Below are 19,608 nucleotides of genomic sequence, written 5' to 3'. Positions count from 1 at the left end.
GATGCAAATGTATATAAAGCAGTTCATTATTATGTTCATACTATAACACACTAAAATAATTCCTGCTTTTAGCTGGGGTTGTTTTATAGGCTGTATCTGGTGCACACTGCAAGCCGCAGTATAGGATTTACATAGTAATGAGCAGTTTTACATGCATTTGCATGATTTGCATATCCATTACTGTGTAACGTGTGTTGACTTATTTAACAATGCGTTAGGGCACAGAACCTAGCATTAGAGCCCTTTAACACGCCTTAAAGGGCAAATAATGTGTGTTAGTGCCCTAACGCAACTTGAAGACTTCTCCCCTAAGACTGAAAGGAGGAAATATAAAAAAATGTGCAGTAAAAAATGAGGAGTTAGATAAATAGTAATTTTCTCCCTACTTTTATTCAGTTTATATAGTGAATCTTTAATCTCAGAAACTCTGGAAGGACAGGAAGACAAACACCCACAATATAAATTAGACAAACATTCAATATACTGATACAGTACTGCTAACATCTAAGAAACTCACTAGTTTAACAGTGAAGGATATGATGCAGATGAAAAGAGATAAAGGAAAGCAGAGGAGTCGGGGATGATGACATTAAGAGATGGTCAAGATCTTTAAACAAGATGAAAGTTGGGTGGAGAAATAATTTTTAACATTCATATTAAAGATGGTTGTGATGAGGGTTTTGTACTGATCTGTGGGAGCTGCTTACAAGTTTGCTGAATTTGTGGGAATGTTTGAGCTGGTCCCTCTGGTATTTCTATGTGTAGTTCTGGATTTAGTTGATGGCTTTCCATTTAACCCTGTGGATGATTTACACTTGATTTCTGGATTTGTGCTGGCCTCTGCCTCTTCTGTATGCTTTCTGGATTGTTGGAAGGGTTTTGCAATGCTTGCTTACTACTTTGCATGCATGTTTTTGGTTGTACAAAAGAGTACTGCAGTGGTTCCTGTGCTGCTTCCTGAATCTGAGAGATTCCTTGTAACTGTCCTAGGAATGGTTCCTGGATGTGTCAAATGTTTGGTTTTTTTTAGTAATTTCTGGATCTGAGAAAGGGTTTTGTGTCGGTCGTGTATGTGCGGTACCTGTGCCCAGGAAAAGCACCTCATAGCGCCCATCAGCTGCATCCACCTGGTCCACTGCAATGGTGGTGAAGCGATAATTGACGTTGGTGCGCACAACCAGTGGCTGCCGATGCAGGGGATAAACTGGGTTATACATCATGGGGTGACTGCGCATGAAGTTAATCACCTCGTCGGGATAATCCTTGGTCGACTTCATGGAAGGGGTAAAAGTTCCCCCTGGACACTGAAATATAGACAATAGGTTAAAATATAAATGTGCATTGGTTTCTCAATAAGTGCTTACCAGAGATGTATATTTTTATTACATTTGTACCCCGCGCTTTCCCACTCATAGCAGGCTCAATGCGGCTTATATATTATATACAGGTACTTATTTGTACCTGGGGCAATGGAGGGTTAGGTGACTTGCCCAGAGTCACAAGGAGCTGCCTGTGCCTGCAGTGGGAATCAAACCCAGTTCCCCAGGACCAGAGTCCACCACTCTAACCACTGGACCATTACTCCACTGTATATTATGATGGCAACCATAAACCCTATAACAGATCTGGCTCTGCAATTCCAGTTGGACTTTACACAAACTCAATAAATTCGGGAAAGACAGCCAATGCTCCCAGTCACTCAGTATCAAGGCGCTACTTTTGATTCTGTGACGCAGTACTTACAGTAGCAATATGAAAATGGATTTACCGCCTAATTCTATAATCTTGCGTGTCCATTTTTGTATTTTGTGTGCAAAATTGTACACACAGGTTAGAGAATACTCCCGGCTGTGCACATAAATTAGGCTTTAACAATCAATAATTGGCTATAATTCCAGTTAACTGGTGCTAATTGGCATTAATTTGCAGTCATGAGCATAACTGCACTTAGTTGGTATTCTATAACCTTAGCACGTAATTTCTTTAGAGCACAAATACAAGAGAAGACTATGGGGCCCTTTTACTAAGGTACGTAGGTGCCTATGCGTGTCCAATGCACGCCAAATTGGAACTACCGCCCGGCTACTGCGTGCCCCGGGCAGTAATTCCGTTTTTGATGAGCGCCCACAACACGCAGTAGAAAATATTTTCTATTTTCTACTGCGTGGCACTTACCCGGTGGTAACCAGCAGTGTACGCGTGCTGCCCGCTTACCGCCCAGTTAATGCGCAAAACTTTACCGCTAGGTCAATGGGTGGCGGTAAGGTCTCAGCCCAAAAATGAATGCGTGCTGGTTTTAATTTTGCCGCATGTCCATTTTCGGCCACAAAAAAAAGCCTTTTTTCCAGGCATACTGAAAAATTGACCTGTGCATGTTCAAAACACGTGCCTACACCAGCGCAGACCACTTTTAGGCAGTGGCGTAGCCACGGGTGGTCCTGGGTGGGCCAGGGCCCACCCACTTAGGGCTCAGGCCCACCCAACAGCAGCACACATTTAGTGATAGCTGGTGGGGATCCCAAGCTCTGCCAGCTGAAGACCTCCTCCTGATGGTGCTGAAAACATTGCTCTCCACTTCAGAAGTCTGAGCTTCCTAAGCTGCCGGTACTGGCAACTGCGCATGCTCAGTTTTCAGTGCATGTCTGCTGCAGGCTGCCAAGGTAGAGAGCAGTGTTTTCCTGCCAGCTGAAATAGTTTTTTAAGTTGGTGGGGGAGGGGGGGGGGGAGAACATTTGTGCCCACCCACTTCTTGTCTAGGCGCACCCAAAATCTGCTGTCTGGCTAGCCCCTGCTTTTAGGCATGCCTTTGTAAAAGGGCCCCTATATATGGGAGGGGCATGGGTGGGTCAGAGACATGCCTAAGCACTTATACCGTCAGTTACACACCAGACAGCAGTTACACCAGAATTTGAGCTAGCGTTAAGTGCTCGCATCTAAAGTTAGGCACAGAACTGCAGACCAATGCTAATATTCTATAACAAAACCAAAAAGGTAAGAACTAACTGTCTGCAAATAGCAATACCTTTAGTTTTTCTCCTTACACATTGTTTTATTATACATATTCATGATGTGATATATTCTTATACTTGTATAAGGGAACCCTCGGAAGATACCACTTATAAAGACAATATCATTGATTCTTTTGCCTAGTGGCATAGCATCTCTTCATTGGGCAATCCCTTAGTTCATTTTTTATAAGTGCTATTGCAAACACGTAAAAGTGCTCAAACTACATGTGCTCTAAATAATAATAAACTTATCTTGTCTTTTAAGCCGTGTTAAGCATTCAGCGCCGATGTTTCAACTTACAGGTCATGGTGTATCTGTTGAGGGCAATTAACCCGAGTCCCTGATGAAAGTACTGAAACCTGCGATGTCGGGCGCAATCAGGGGAAGCCCAAGTGGATTACAGCATTAAGAGACATGGACACGGCTTAAAAGACAAGATAAGTTTATTATTATTTAGAGCACATGTAGTTTGAGCACTTTTACGTGTTTGCAATAGCACTTATAAAAAATGAACTAAGGGATTGCCCAATGAAGAGATGCTATGCCACTAGGCAAAAGAATCAATGATATTGTCTTTATAAGTGGTATCTTCCGAGGGTTCCCTTATACAAGTATAAGAATATATCACATCATGAATATGTATAATAAAACAATGTGTAAGGAGAAAAACTAAAGGTATTGCTATTTGCAGACAGTTAGTTCTTACCTTTTTGGTTTTGTAGTTTATTTGGTTGTGTTTACCAAAGAGCATTCCATTGGGGAGATTTTGTGTGGTTTCAATATTCTATAACAGCAATTATGTGTGTAACTGTCATTATAGTATTTGCGCTTAGTGCACACACTTTAGGCACCTAATTTTAGAAGACCTTTTGAGACTTACCCCCTTAGGAGGAGGAGTAGCCCAGTGGTTAGTGCAGGACGTCAGACTCACAGAAAGAGAAGCCTGTGCGGCCGCATTGCTGATCTGCAAGGGCAGGCTTCTACATGGAATGTTGCTAGTGGAGGAGTAGCCTAGGGGTTAGTGCAGAGGACTCTGATTCTGGGGAACTGGATGTGATTCCCACTGCAGCTTCTTGTGACTCTGGGCAAGTCATTTAACCCTCCATTGCCCTTGGTACAAAATAAGTACCTGAATACATGTAAACCGCTTTGAATGTAGTTGCAAAAGCCTCAGAAAGGCGGTAGGTCAAGTCACAGTTCCCTTTCCCTATTTGTAGATTCTACATGGAATGTTGCTACTATTGGAGATTCTACATGGAATGTTGCTACTATTGGAGATTCTAGATGGAATGTTGGTATTCCACTAGCAACATTCCATGTAGAAGCCTGCCCTTGCAGATCAGCAACGCGGCCACGCCGGCTTCTGTTTCTGTGAGTCTGACAGTTCACTGCAGTAACCACTAGGCTACTCCACAGATCTGCATGCTGTCCTGTTCAGAACGCCTGTAGTACCTGAAGCTGACACTGAGCCTGCTATTCCTTTCCAGTTTCACTTTCAGGGCGGGGGGCAGCAACTACTAGGGGATTAAGGAAGTATCATGCCTTAATCCTTCCAGTGGACAGCTGCTCAATCAGAGCAATTTTTGTACCTTGATTTTAGGCCCTCCCTAATCTTGCTCAAAACACACCCTCAATTATTTATTATTATTTGTTGCATTTGTATCCCACATTTTCCCACCTATTATGGTATGCCTTTTTGAACAAATTGGTTTTTAATAATTTCCGAAAGGTTGTTAGGTCATACTTTGTTTTCATGATGTTTGGTAGTGCGTTCCTTAGTTCAGTGCTTATGTAGGAGAAGCTGGATGCATAAGTTGATTTATATTTTAGTCCTTTGCAGCTTGGGTAGTGGAGATTTAGGTATGTGCATGATGACCTTTTTGCATTTCTGGTTGGTAGGTCTATGAGGTCTGCCATGTAGATCGGGGTACAAAGTTTTAAAATTAAGTGTGCAGGTCCCTGGAGCAGTTTTTGGTGGGTGCAGTGCACTTCAGGCAGGTGGACCCAGGCCCATCCCCCCCTACCTGTTACACTTGTAGTGGTAAATGGAGGCCTCCAAACCCCCCTAAAACCCGCTGTACCCACATCTAGGTGCCCCCTTTATCCCTAAGGGCTATGGTAGTGGTGTACAGTTGTGAGGAGTGGGGTTTTTTTTGGGGGGGGGGGATTTGGGGGGGGCTCAGCACACAAGGTAAGGGAGGTATGCACCTGGGAGCTATTTTTGAAGTCCACTGCAGTGCCCCCTAGGGTGCCCGGTTGGTGTCCTGGCATGTGAGGGGGACCAGTGCACTACAAATGCTGGCTCCTCCCATGACCAAATGCCTTGGATTTGGCTGGGTTTGAGATGGCCGCCATTACTTTTCATTATCGCTGAAAACCAATGCCGGCCATCTCTAAAGCCGGCCCAAATGTTGAGATTTGGCAGGCTCCGACCGTATTATCGAAACAAAAGATGGCCGGCCATCTTGTTTCGATAATACGGTCGGGACGCCGCTTTACAGGGCTGGCCTTGAAGATGGCTGGCCCCGTTCGATTATGCCACTCCATGGCAACTAGTTAATGATGCTTGCTTTTCTCTCTCTCTCTTTTTATTCCCCCCTTAATACTAAACTAGATCCTGCAGTGCCTGCTAGATTCTATCTGTTAATGCTGTGGTACAAAGTTTTTAAAACTAAGTGGAAAAGACCATGGAGATTAATTGATAAAATTTGCTTTTTATATTTTTATTTTGCCTAACACTAACCTACAATTCCTCCTTTAAACCCCAATCTTTAAGTTCCCAAAGCACAAAGCAAAATAGCGTTCACTTACCAGAGAAATGTCCTCTTCTCTCGGAACGTCTCAGAAAGAAAGTTCAGTGGGACCTTTCCTCTTTATATAGTTTTGAATCTAAGGGGCCTTTTTTAAACAGGCTCTTTGAAGCTGACTCAGCAACCTATGCAAATATTCTACGTCCCCACACCTTAATTAACACAATTGAGGTCGCTGGACGAGCTACCTCTCCAGCAGCCAAGAAACAGAAAATAACTGCCTTTTAGTACAAAAGTTTTTGGCTGTTTAGTTTCTACCTCTAGAAAAGGTTTCAGTTTAAAACTATGGGGAAAATGCCTATTTCTAGAGAAAATTTCAGTTTAAACCTATGGGAAAAGGGTTTGTACACTATCAGGCTTATTTTTGAAAGAGAAGGGCGCCCATCTTCCGACACAAATCGGGAGATGGGCATCCTTCTCTCAGGGTCACCCAAATCGGCATAATTGAAAGCCGATTTTGGGCGCCCTCAACTGCTTTCCGTTGCGGGGTGACCCAAGTTCCCGGGGACATGTCGGAGGCGTAGCGAAGGCAGGACTGGGGTGTGCTTAACACATGGGCGTCCTCAGCTGATAATGGAAAAAAGAAGGGCATCCCTGACTAGCATTTGGCCGACTTTACTTGGTCCATTTTTTTGTCATGATCAAGCCTCAAAAAGGTACCCGAACTGACCAGATGACCACTGGAGGGAATCGGGGATGACCTCCCCTTACTCCACCTTAGGGCTATGGTAGTGTTGTACAGTTGTGGGGAGTGGGTTTGGGGGGGGGGGGGGTTGGGGGCTCAGAACCCAAGGTAAGGGAGCTATGCACCTGGGAGCAATTTCTGAAGTCCACTGCAGTGCCCCCTAGGGTGCCCAGTTGGTTTCCTGGCATGTGAGGGGGACCAGTGCACTATGAATGCTGGCTCCTCCCATGACCAAAGGGCTTGGATTTGGTCCTTTCTGAGATGGGCGTCCTCGGTTTCCATTATGGCCGAAAACCAGGGACGACCATCTCTAAGGTCGACCATCTCAACATTTAGGTCGACCATCTCTAAGGTTGACCTAAATGTTGAGATTTGGGCATCCCTGACCATATTATTGAAACGAAAGACGGATGCCAATCTTGTTTCGATAATACGGGTTTGCCCGCCCCTTCACCGGGATGTCCTTAGAGATGGGCGCCCTTAGAGATGGTCGTCCCCGTTTGATTATGCCCCTCCACGGCAACTAGTTAATGATGCTTGCTCTTCTCTCTCTTCTGTTAATGCTGTGGTATAAAGTTTTTAAAACTAAGTGGAAAAGACCATGGAGATTAGTTTATAAAATTTGCTTTTTATATTTTTATTTTGCCTAACACTAACCTACAATTCCTCCTTTAAACCCCAATCTTTAAGTTCCCAAAGCAAAATAGCGTTCACTTACCAGAGGAATGTCCTTTTCTCTCGGAACGTCTCAGAAAGAAAGTTCAGTGGGATCTTTCCTCTTTATATAGTTTTGAATCTAAGGGGCCTTTTTTTAACAGGCTCTTTGAAGCTGACTCAGCAACCTATGCAAGCATTCTACTTCCCCACACCTTAATTAACAATTAATTGAGGTTGCTGGATGAGCTACCTCTCCAGCAGCCAAGGAACAGAAAATAACTGCCTTTTAGAGCAAGAGTTTTTGGCTGTTTAGTTTCTACCTCTAGAAAAGGTTTCAGTTTAAAACCATGGGAAAAGGGTTTGTGGGTGGGGTGGGGATAGCCTTCTCTCAGGTGGAGGGGAAGGTTCTGAAGCGATCCCATTGGAGGAAAAGTAGCTGGGATCCTCTTCAGACTCCCAAGAGCACTCCTCCTCGGTGTCAGACAGCACTTCCCTGTGGCCTCAAGAACGGCGTTGAGGAGTTGGTTCTTACCTCAACTCTAGCGAAGCTTCCTCCATCGACGTTGAAGGAGAACCGGTATGGGTGGCAGTCGACACCGGGACCGCAAGCGGTGCCAGTGTCGGGGGCTGCATCGCTGGCTGGGGGCCAGGTGGGGAAGGCACATCGCTGCATAAAGGCCTCCAAAAGCTCTGGGAGTAAGGCCCAGATTCGATCGTTGAGAGCCGGTGTTGGCTCAGGTTGCTTAACCGCCTGGGGTGCGGGAGCAGGATCTTGGATGCTGGGAGGCAGGCATGTTGGCACCTCTTGAATGGAGGGGGAGTGCTCCTCCTGGCGCCGATACTTCTCGGGAGCCAGATCCCTCGACGTCCCGCAGCTCCCGGCACCGTGTGTTGAAGGAGATCGGTGTTGGTGCTTCTTGGCCTTCGCCCGATGCGCCTTGCCGAGACTCCTCGGTGCCGATGAGGACGACGTGGAATCCTCACGTTGTCTCAGGGTCAGGTCCGACTAAGGTCGGTCCCGGGGGACCTGCACAACAGGAGGCCTCGAGACAGGTGGAGACCCACTTGATGCCTCACTGCTTCCAGTGTCTCTGGGTCTAGCAGCAGCCATCCCTACCATGACTCACAATGTCGATGCCTCCCTTGACGACGACGCCAACCTTGATGCCGAAGGATCGGACCGCGCTCCAAACAGTTTTTCTCTCTCAGTCTGTCAGGAAATTTGCGTCCTTTTCTTCATACGAAGACAAAGGACACAATTTGCCAGGCTATGGTTGGGCCCAAGGCACTGAATACCTCAAGACTGTGTATCAGTACCTGAGATGGTCCAGTTGCACTGAGTACAGCGCTTGAAGCAACTGGGACTCTTCGATGACATGGAAGGGAAGACAGCTCTGGCAGATTACATTATAACATCCATAATAAAAAAAAAGTGAAACAGCCTAAAATGACAGTCTTCTGGTTATGGCTCTGGAGCAGTACACACAGTAATTATACTGCTGTGGTACTCTGGAAGTAATACTTACAGTGCCTGGGCGAGGGTAAGGTATTTTGCCTGTGTATGGCATCCATTGGTAGTTGGGACCTTCCTTGTGAGCAAAGGGGCCATTGAAGACCATGCGGATGTCAGCCATGGAGTACACACATACAGCCGAGCCTTTGAACACTGACCTGAGTATGAATGGAAACAAATTTCAAGTTAGCGACATTCAGTTATACAGCAACATTCAGTGCCAGGACCAGCATAGCTAACCCAGCCAAGTTAGGACAGCTCAAAAGCATATCTTCCATGTGTAAAAACAAGGGTCAGTTAGGTAAAATGGCTAAAACTGCAAGGACATGTGGATTTTCACAGTACACAACATTTTTGCTGAATGAAAAAGAGACTTTCTGGGGATTGTGTTTTAGAGGCACACACTGCTCAGAAAACTTTTGGAAGTCTCCTAGGGTAGTCTGTATTTTAGCAGTTTGCATTCAAAACATAATTAGATCCTAAACTAAATCCTGATAAGCCAGGAAGGTGGCCCCATTTAATAAACACAGACAAAAAAAAACATTCAACATTAAATATCCTTGTGTGAAAAAGTGTGTGAGCCCTTCATTTTGTAACTAGTGGCAGCAACAGCTTCAGCAAGACATTTCCTTTAAATGTTGATCAACTTCATATCATCCTTCAAGAATTTTGGTCCCTACAGAACTGTTTCTTGCTCGTTGACATTTGAAGGCTTCCTCGAATGCAGAGCTCTTTTCAGGTCTTGCCTCAACATTTCAGTAGGGTTAAGATTAAGGCTTTGACTTGGTCAGCCCACAACACAAAATCAATTTGAGGCATATTTTCAAAGCACTTTGGGAGGCTAAGTTCCATATGTTTCTATGGAACTTTGGGAGGCTAAGTGCTTTGAAAATAAGCCTCATAGTCTTCTCTCATTCTGTAGCCGAGTTGCCTAATCATTCAAGGCCATTGTCTTATGGCATGGCCCATTTCCTGTTCAGCTTCAGTTCAGAGACTGCATGATAGTCTCCTTGAGAATTTTAGGATATAAAGCAGAATCGATGGCTCCATCAAAGACAAAAAGCCATCCGTGTCCTGATGCAGCAAAGCAACCCCACACGATACCTCCAATATGCTTAATGGTTGAGATGAACATTTTACTTCTGAAAGCAGTGTTTTGGTTCACATTTGTTATTGTGACTGAAGGGTTAAATTTGTGGCTTTTCTATCAACCACTGTTTTAGATGTATTATGGGTCCTCCTGATAACCTGAGGTGGGCACCAAAGGTCTTCTGAGAGCGCAGTGGTTTCTCTCTAGCTACTCTTACATAAACACCATTCGTGGTCAGCTGATTTCTTGATGGTTGATATATAAATCCTCATCAGTCGCAGTGAGAAAAGCCTGCAGGTGTTCTTTCCGCTTATAGTCTATGGCTTTTATTTTAGAAAAATGCCCATGTGGAACTAGTGGCATTTGCCGGAGCATATTGCACACACATGTAATAGAGACCAACCAAATTTCAGGTTCGGTGCCAAAACCGGTCCCAAATCCAGATCCAGTCATGTTTTGGTTTTGGTCGAAAATGCCAGTACATTTTCAACTGAAACTGAAACTCCTCCCCCTTCCCCAACAAAAAGCATGACCACTTTCTATACTTTGCTCCCCTCTGACAAAAAATGCAACCACTCTCTGCCCCTCCCCCATGACAAAGCCGTTGGCTTCCCTTAGGCCTACCATGGAAGCCCTAGTAGTCTAGTGGCCTCATTAGGCCAGTTGCTTCTGCCTATGTCAGCTCTGCAGAAAAAAGGCTACCAGATACTTTGAAAACTGCCGTGGGAGGTTCCAGCAGGGGCAGTCTCAAATATGGCTGCCACGACCTCCCATAGCAGTCTCTCAAGGCTGATGCGGGAAGTTGCAGCAACCATTCTGTATAGATCACTCCTGCCCTGATGAGGCCACTTGATCACCAGGGCTTTAAACACCTTGGGGCGGCTGGCGGGGGTTTGGGGTCCCCCGCCGGCTGAAGAAGTAGTTTTTAAGGCAGCGGCAGGTGGAAGCGGACCTCGGCTGGCGGGGGTTGGAGTCCCCCGCCAGCAAAAGTAAGCAACGGCAGCGGGGGGAGGGTTGATGGCGGTAGGGGGGTCCAGGGCAAAATCTGCGGGGGCCCAGGCCCCTGAGGCCCCACGCAGATACGCCCCTGATCTGCACTAGCCCTCCAGCCTATCTCATGTGAAGCTGTGGAGAACAGAGTTTCACAGAAACTTGGAATGAGGTAATCCTCGTTAGCTACCTCATTAGCAAGGCTTCCTGTACCATTCCTGATAAGAATGTAAGTGTTGCCATACTGGAACAGACTGAAGGTCCATCAAGCCCCGTATCCTATTTCCAACAGTGGCCAATCCAGGTTACAAGTACCTGGCAAGATTCCAAAACAGTACAATATATTTTATGCTGGTTATCCTAGAAATAAGCAGTGGATTTTCCCCAAGGCCAATCTTAATAATGGCTTATGGACTTTTCTTTTAGGAAGTTATCCAAACCTTTATTAGACCCTGCTAAACTAACTGCTTTTACCACATTCTCTGGCAAATAATTCCAGAGTTTAATTATATGTTGAGTGAAGAAATATTTTCTCCAGTTTGTTTAAATTTACTACTTAGTAGCTTCATTGAATGTCCCCTAGTCCTAGTATTTTTGGAAAGATTAAACAAGTGATTCACATCCACCCATTCTATTCAACTCATTTTATAGTCCTCTATCATATCTCCCCTCAGCCGTCTCTTTTCCAAGCTGAAGACCCCTAGCTGATTTAGCCTCTCTTTATAGGGCAGTGTCCCATCCGCTTTATAATATTCGTTGCCCTTCTCTGTATCTTTCCTAATTCCACTATATCTTTTTTGAGATACGGTGACCAGAATTGCACACAGTATTCGAGGTGCGGTTGCACCATGGAGTGATACAAAGGCATAATAACATTCTCATTTTTACTTTCCATTCTTTTCCTAATAATACCACTTTCCATCTGGACAATTTTCACGGAACCAAATTCCACCATACCAGGGAAGACAATTCTCACCCATAGCCCAAAAAATACAAAACACACTAGGACAAGTAATCTCCCTCCCTTTTCTCTTCCAGGTCATTTGAGTGGGGGGGGGGGGGGGGGGGGGGCAGTAACCCCTCACCTCCTCCACAACATTATCTTTCACACATCCCTTTCCCCTTTCAGACAAGCAGTTCGTATGTGGGGAGCAATGCCCCCCACACATCCCCAAACTAGGTTTCAACCTAATTCAGCCCTCAAAATGACAGACTGATTACAATTTATAACAAATTTCTACTTTACCTATGCCCCCACGCCCCCCCCCCAAAAAAAAAACCAAAAACTAGGTTTCATGTTAAATCTAATTCATGTTTCTTACAGGATCTAAATGTCATAAATAAGTAAATAAATAGATATATACAAACTGCAGTTCATGTGGGGGGTAATGCCCCCGCATGCCCCCCAAACTAGGATTCAACCTAATTCAGCCCCCAAAATGACACACTGATTATGATTTATAACAAATTACTACTCTACCTAAGAAAATTTATTCTGTTATTAAACATCCTCTGTGTACATCTGTATGCTGCTCTAACCTCCTTGTTCCAGATGCCGTAAAAAAAAAAAGCACCACCAGGACTTACGGGACCCGATAACAAGAAAGAAGCTACTGTCGGTAAAAAAAAGACTAGGGAGGGTGGGAAATGACTGGGGGTGGGGTGTCGTTGTTGGGAATTGTCCCCCTTAAGTGGGAATTGTCTCAGGGGAAATTGGTGGGTGGGAACTGTCCAGGTGGGAACTCGCCTGATACCGTCCGGGAAAGCCAGTGCTGTGCAGACTTCTACAGTCTGTGTCCTGATCGAGGCTGAATAGATTTGGATGGGCTGGAGTGGGGCTTTGACAAAAACTTCAGAAACTTTAGAACAAGGCCAGTTCCAGGCAGACTTCCACAGTCTATGTCCTAAAAATGGCAAGAATAAATCATGATCCACTATACATATGATGTATCATATCATACCATATGTAATGAGTTTACCTTGTTGGGCAGACTGGATGGACCGTTCAGGTCTTCATTTGCTGTCATCTACTATGTTACTGCTATTTTAGAATGCATTCATAGCATTATGTTCCTGAATATAATCATGGATTAGAGCTCCCAGCAGAACAAAATCGCCAAACATAACTTAATGTCTACATTGATCCTGTGGTTGATGGTTTGGGCTCAAATTAATATTTTTTCAGCAGCTTCTCAAATGGGTTGAGCTGGGTTGCTGGATTACACTCAGTCAAAACAACCAGCATATTATTTCAATTTTTTTTTCTTATCAAACAACTCTTGCCTTGCAATGCCTAAACGGAGAGGCAGGCAAAGACCAGGTCCTGTGACAGCCGCCTCTTCCGCGACTGGGATGATGGACCGCTTCGTCATTGTTGCGGGACAGCAGAAAGGCTGTGAGCTCTCGCTGCCGGAGGAGACGGAGAAAGGAGAAATGTCCCTCCTGCGTGAGACTGACATCTCTCTCAGCCCGGAGTTGAGAGAACCGCCGCCTATGCCTGCAGTCGTGCAGGATGTCTTAGTACAGGGTTTCACACCCTCCGAAGTGGGGGTAGTGATTCCTGCAACAGGGCCAGACTCCTGCAATCAATTGCAGAGTACCCTGATGGGGAAGAACGTTGACCAGCATGGCAACAGCGTTTCGGTGGGGAGAACTGCCGGCAAGAAGGAGGCTACTTCAGTGGAATCTGAGAATATTTCTTCAGTCCTAAGTAAGTCTTCGTTATTTCCTAAACCCTCAACAATCACATTGGAAACAATTTGGGATGCCATTTTAACTTTGGAAACTTCCCTGTCCCAAAAAATGGTGTCACTATCCCAGACCTCACAAATTCTTAAAGAAACTATGTTAAATATGGAGAAACAAAAAAAAACGTGTTGAAGAAATATCCGAGAAAAATACTACAGCTATAGAATCAGTACAAACGGTCCAAGCAAATATTATAAAGGAAAATAAATGGCTACAAAGGAAAATTGAGAATTTGGAAAACCAACAGAAGTCAAAAACTTTGAGGGTTATAAACTTTCCAAAACAAGAAATGGTTGCACAGTTATTGACATTTAAAAAGTATATGTCTGAAATTTTAAAAGTTTCAGAACAAGCTTGCCCGCCTATTTCAAACATTTATTATTTACAACCATTTAAAAAATCAAACAAAGACGGACAACTTGATTCTAAAGAGAATGAATTGATATTTGAGACTCTGAATCTTACGCAAGTAATAGAAGATGAAGATGAGGGATTGGAATTAGCAACTCTTATTGTTACATTTGTATTACAGCTGGACAGGGACTGGATATTGAAATTATTTTTCAGGCATAGAAAAGAAATGTTCCTTAATTCTCAAATAAGAATTTATCCAGATGTAACCAAAGTTACACAAAAGAGGCGCCAAACTTTTCTTAAATTGCGCCCCATTGTGCAACAATTGGGAGGATTATTTTGGTTGAATTATCCCTGTAAATGTGTTGTGAAACAAAACTCAGTGAAATATATATTCTTTGAACCATTACATTTGAAAACTTTCTTAGATTCTAAGAAAGCAGTTACTCCACCTCTGAGCTCTGAAACTGTAATTACAACTACACCTCAACTGTAATTAAATATATCTCATAAATCTCCCTTCATAGTCCCTGATAATGAATAGAAAAAAGTATATATAATTTTTCCTTGTGTATTGTGCTTGGTATCTCTCCTAATTAGTGGACTAACAAAGACGATTATAAATTGTGTTCTTTATTAGATAAATATGTATTTTTTTCCTTTTTTTCTTTCTAAAAGAATTGTGAATATAATCTTCTTATCTGTACAAGATTTGTTCTTGGTATTGTAAATAAGAAATACATAAATAAAGAATTAAAAAAAAACAACCAGCATATGCGGTTGGTCATACCTTGGACATGGTTCTGGTACCAACTTAATTATATTAAAACTAGAGTTCTGGGTACTTTTTCAGTGAGCCAGGTCCTTGGTGTATATGTCCTTTCAGTGGAAGATACTTATAGTTCTTAATAAACAACACTTATTCTATGAAGAAGATTGAACCAGCATTCTAATCACAGCTTAACCTCCTTCCCACTGACTGATGACTATCAGATAAAGTGATGGAGTCTTCCTTTAATGGCATTTAAAATTTCAGCATGCTTTTTACACAGTAGCCCCTGTAAAATGCCACATTTCTGTGCTTCTCATAACTCTAGTTCACTTAGCACTATCTAGAACTTTAAAAAAATGTAGTTGTGCTCTTAAGAGACAATGGCGTAAGTCTAAACTGGAAACCAAGTGAATTAAAGACATCAGAGTTTCAGCCTGCTAAAATCAAGATTTGGATGTCCATGCAATATGGATATCAAAATACCAGCTTTCCGACGTCGAAAACAAGAATACATCTTCTAAAATAAGAGCCATAACTTACTCATTGAAGTACTGATAGATAAAAGCAAGTCTAAGACCTAAACATATAACTGACTGTCCAAAATTACAGATGGATTTTTAAATCAGTAGTCATGTGTTTTAACTGCTCTGAAAATATCTATAGCTTTAGATGGCCAGTTACATATTCTCCCGTATATACCTTGCAACAATGGATAACCCGCACCCAAACTTAACCTGTGGATAAGCATGGTTTCTGTTTGTAAGTTGTTGTATGGCCCACACCATGCTGAAATATAAGTCATACACTGCAAACTTTATACTTTCGGCAATAGAATAAACCAATGTTAATGGAAATCGTGAGGCTGGGCGTCATTTCTCTGTGGATGAAAAATCAATCCATGAGTGGAGAAAGGAAGAAGAAATGTTGGCTAAACTCCACCCAAAACGTAAGCAGCGAGGGAAACCTCCAAATTCGCCAAACATAGTACATAAGTAATGCCATCCTGGGAAAAGACCAAAGTTCCATCGAGCCCAGCATCCTGTCCCCGACAGCGGCCAATCTCAGGGTCAAGGGCACCTGGCAAGCTACTCAAACGTACAAACGTTTTATACAAGTTATTCCCGAAATTGTGGATTTTTCCCACCAGCTAGCTGAAAGTCTTGGACTAACTGAATTCAAAGCCACTGGTTGGAAAGATGGAAGGAAAGGAACAGCATAAAATTCAAGAAACAGCATGGTAAGAAACAAGACGCTGATGACTTTGGTGCTGAAAATTGGGTTGTTTCAATTCTTCCTACCATCTTGAACGAGTTTGCACCTCGTGACATTTACAATGCTGACGAAAATGGTCTCTACTGGCGAGCAAATCCTGATGTAACATTTGCATTCAAACATGCCGAAATTACTGGAAGTAAAACGTTGAAGGACCGACTGACGATCCTCCTTTGCTGCAATATGGATGGGAGTGAGAAGTTGGAACCACTCGTCACTGGAAAGAGTAAACAGCCCTGTTGGTTCAAGAAAGTTAAGCAACTTCCTGTGTCATATGAGGCTAACAAATTTGGAAGCAGTGGCTAAAGAAGTTAGACACTAGAATGCGGGCACAAAAGCGTCAGATTATGTTGCTTTGTGATAATTGTGCTGCACATAGTGATGATGTCAGGCTGTCTAACGTCAAGGTGGTCTTCCTGCCACCAAACACTACCTCTCTGATCCAACCTATGGATCAGGGCATAATAGCCAATTTCAAAAAACATTATCGGGCTCTTGTGCTACGTCGTGTGATGAGCATTATGGATGACCAGATTGGCAAGGATAAACGTGCTGCTGAACTGGCTCGTAATCTATCACTGTTGGATTCCCTACATATGCACAAAGAAGCTTGGGATCATGTTACACAGGCAACCATTGTGAACTGCTACAAGCGGGCAAGCTTTGTTAAGGATGTGGAGTGGTATGCAGCTGTTGCAAACGTGTCAGATGAAGAGGTTATTGACATACCAGCGGGATTTACTGAAGAGGAGTTCCATCGCTACGTAGCTATTGATTACGATCTACAAACAGCTGAAGACAGCACTGATGTCGAGATATGCGCCTACACGCAGGCAACAACGGCTGATGATGGAACAGATGAAGAAGAGGCTCATTTTCAAAGCACTTAGCCTCTCAAAGTTCCATAGACAAAGTGCTTTGAAAATATGCCTCGAAATGAGCAGCGAGGCACATGCTGATGAAATTCAACAACCTCCTCCTGTCACTTTTGCAAGAGTGCTGGAGAGTCTCAACACCATGCGGGCCTATCTGGAGGCTACTGGATGTCAGTGCTATGACAGTTTTTACCGTCTGGCAGATATAGTCTATGGAACTCAAAGATCAAGAGTGTACAGAGGACTATAACTGATTACTTCAAGTAAAGCCTAATGTCAGTTAACTGAGACTGTATACTGTACCTATAATAAAAAGTACTGTACATATGTTTATCAGATGTCAAGCTTCTTTGGGTCACAACGGTTAAGTGCACGCTCTGGTTAACTGCATGCATTTCTCTGGTCCCAGACACTTGCACTTAAGCGGATTGCACTGTATTGCTATTATACCTGGCAGACTTACAGTAAGCTATAGCCTTTGGACATTTCCACAAATCATGCCTTCAAATGCCTCATTCGTCAACAATGGGAAAAGTGGGTGTGGAAAAGCAAGCACTCTTTCACCCCTGCAGGGAAACAACAGTGCACCACTTATGCAGAAGTGTGTTCCTGGGTGGAAATTGCCTAGGAAGCAGTAAGATCCTCTACAATCATCAAAGGATTCAAAAAGGCACTCAAAGACGGATGACAACTCTTTGGAAGATGAAGATTATTTTTTCTCCCATGAGAAAGCAGCAGCTTTTGCAGCTGAGTATTTTGCAGATTGTTTCCATAACTCTGAATTTGAGGGATGCTCCACTGATGAAGAAGCTGATGTCTGATATTGACTGTCGGGTCAATTGTGCTATTGTGAATAAAGACCTTGTTCAGGAAGACACTCATTGTGAGAGGACTTTTATTGGATTCACTGTTTGTTTTACACTGATAATGCTTGTCACAACTCTACAGTTGCTCTAGGACCCTTTAACTCACTGTAAATGTGTGTTGGACGGTGTCATAAGAACAAACAAAATTGTGTCAGACATAAACTGACTTTAAACATTTTTAAAATGTGTCAAGCAGTGTTTGATGTTTAAAACCTGCAATTTGCATGTAAAAGCTTGTATAACCCGCACCTGTACATACCCCACAGGACTGCACTTTGAAAAGTAAAATGCAGGGAGGTGGGGGCTAAAATGTGCCCCCTCACCTCGGGCTCTGGACCCCCCCCCTCCCACCGAAGTCTGGCTATGCCCCTGCTAGGGTGGGACCAAAAAATACACATGTAGTCCCCATTGAGAAGGGGAATGCACATCTACAATCACAAAGATCAACGTTGAGATTTACAGCTGCTTACAGGAGGAATTAGAGGAGATTTGCCTCCTTAATCACTAGTATCTCCCCTCCCCCCAAAAATTGATAACCTTGAATTATTGCAAGCTCTGTTTCTAATTGCGAGTATGAAGACATTCTTATGTGTCTAGGTTCTGAAATACTAATTTACACATGCAAGTGCTGACATTTTGATGTGTAGGTTCCCTAGTTGCTTCCATTGATGCTTTAGACATTAACAAATGTAAAATGGCTCCTCCTGTCTTGTGTAACTGAAGCATGCATTCCTACATGTGTATTAGAAAGGTTCTACATCAACAGAATCTTTTCTAAAATACTATTGGAATTGAACACATCCCAACCTGGATGTCTCAGGTCTGATTTCTACATTTTATCACATCAATTTACATATTTTAGAAAGCGCTGTTGTATTTTAACCTTTTTTTTCTTGAATTAAAACTAGTATGTGAAATGTACCAACAAATTAAGAAAATCAGGGAAAAAGGCCAACAGTACATTCCTAGGTGAGACATTTGCACCCATATGCTTTCCTGCTCTAGGCCTTAGCCCCTAGCGAGGGTGGTGATTTCAGAGAGTCAGTTAAATGTTGGTAATATGCATTTTTACCTGCATAAATCACTGAGGGCTCCTTTTACTAAGCGGCGGTAAGCCCAACATGGGCTTACCGCTTGCTATACAGAAAGTACCGCCAGGCTACCATAGCAGCCCAGCAGTAGTTCCCCCCCTAGCGCTGTCATTTCCGGTGCTACAAAAATGTATTTATTTTTGAAGTGCCAGAGTATACCCAGTGGTAATCGGGCTGTGCTGTGCGCTGCCCGCTTACCGCCACCACAATGCGTGGTGGTAAGGGCCCCCCCCCCCCCCCCCCCCGAAATGGCCATGCGGCGAGTGCTTTACTTGTCGCATGGCAATTTCCTGTAGGAAAGTGAGACTTCCTTTTTACCAGCTGCGGTAAAAGGGGGCCTCGACATGCATGAAAAACAGCCCCCTTTTGCCACAGCTTGCTAAAAGGGGCCCTAAAATCTTTCCTCTTTATTTGAAAAAAAACACATGCTACACATCATGGAAGTCAATTTTTAAAAGGTTTGACTTGAATGAATATCCTTACCCATGTATTAAGAAGGCATGGGACAGGCACATGGGATCCCTTAGGAAATAGAGGAGTTAGGGTTACTGATGAAGGAAGGGCAGATTGGATAGGCCATCTGGCCTTTATCTGTCGTCATATTTCTATGTTTTTATGTTTCTATGTAAAATGGTCTTTTGAAAATTGGCTTCTCTTAGTGTGCATGGTATCTTAGGAGGGAAAAAGGAGTCATGGGCAGTTCTCCATGGACATTTGATTTTCCCCACAGACCTCACTCAAATAAACAGCAAACACAAAGATAAACTTTGCAGATCTAATTGTTAAAGGGAAACTTATAGGCTCTATGGGTACAAAAAAGTTTGTAAGATATATGAGGATTTAAAAAATTGCCTCCTTAAAGTATGCATGTTCCTG

At 43.4% G+C, this 19,608-nt stretch overlaps 1 protein-coding gene across 2 annotated transcripts in view; it reads right to left on the bottom strand.

The window, feature by feature from the left end:
- Positions 1-19,608, bottom strand: part of SEMA3F (semaphorin 3F) — a 549,876-nt gene that overhangs the window by 95,799 nt on the left and 434,469 nt on the right. For both annotated transcript variants that reach the window (XM_030205370.1, XM_030205371.1), the window contains 2 exons: positions 8,688-8,832; positions 1,082-1,304 (listed from right to left, as the gene is read on the bottom strand). In XM_030205370.1, the coding sequence (XP_030061230.1) occupies positions 1,082-1,304; positions 8,688-8,832 (368 nt within the window). The remainder of the gene's footprint in view (positions 1-1,081; positions 1,305-8,687; positions 8,833-19,608) is intronic.

This window comes from Microcaecilia unicolor, chromosome 6, assembly GCF_901765095.1.
Source record: "Microcaecilia unicolor chromosome 6, aMicUni1.1, whole genome shotgun sequence".
NCBI classification, from domain to species: domain Eukaryota; kingdom Metazoa; phylum Chordata; class Amphibia; order Gymnophiona; family Siphonopidae; genus Microcaecilia; species Microcaecilia unicolor.
The sequence above is the reverse complement of the archived record's forward strand: the minus strand, read 5'-3'. Positions and strand labels throughout refer to the sequence as shown.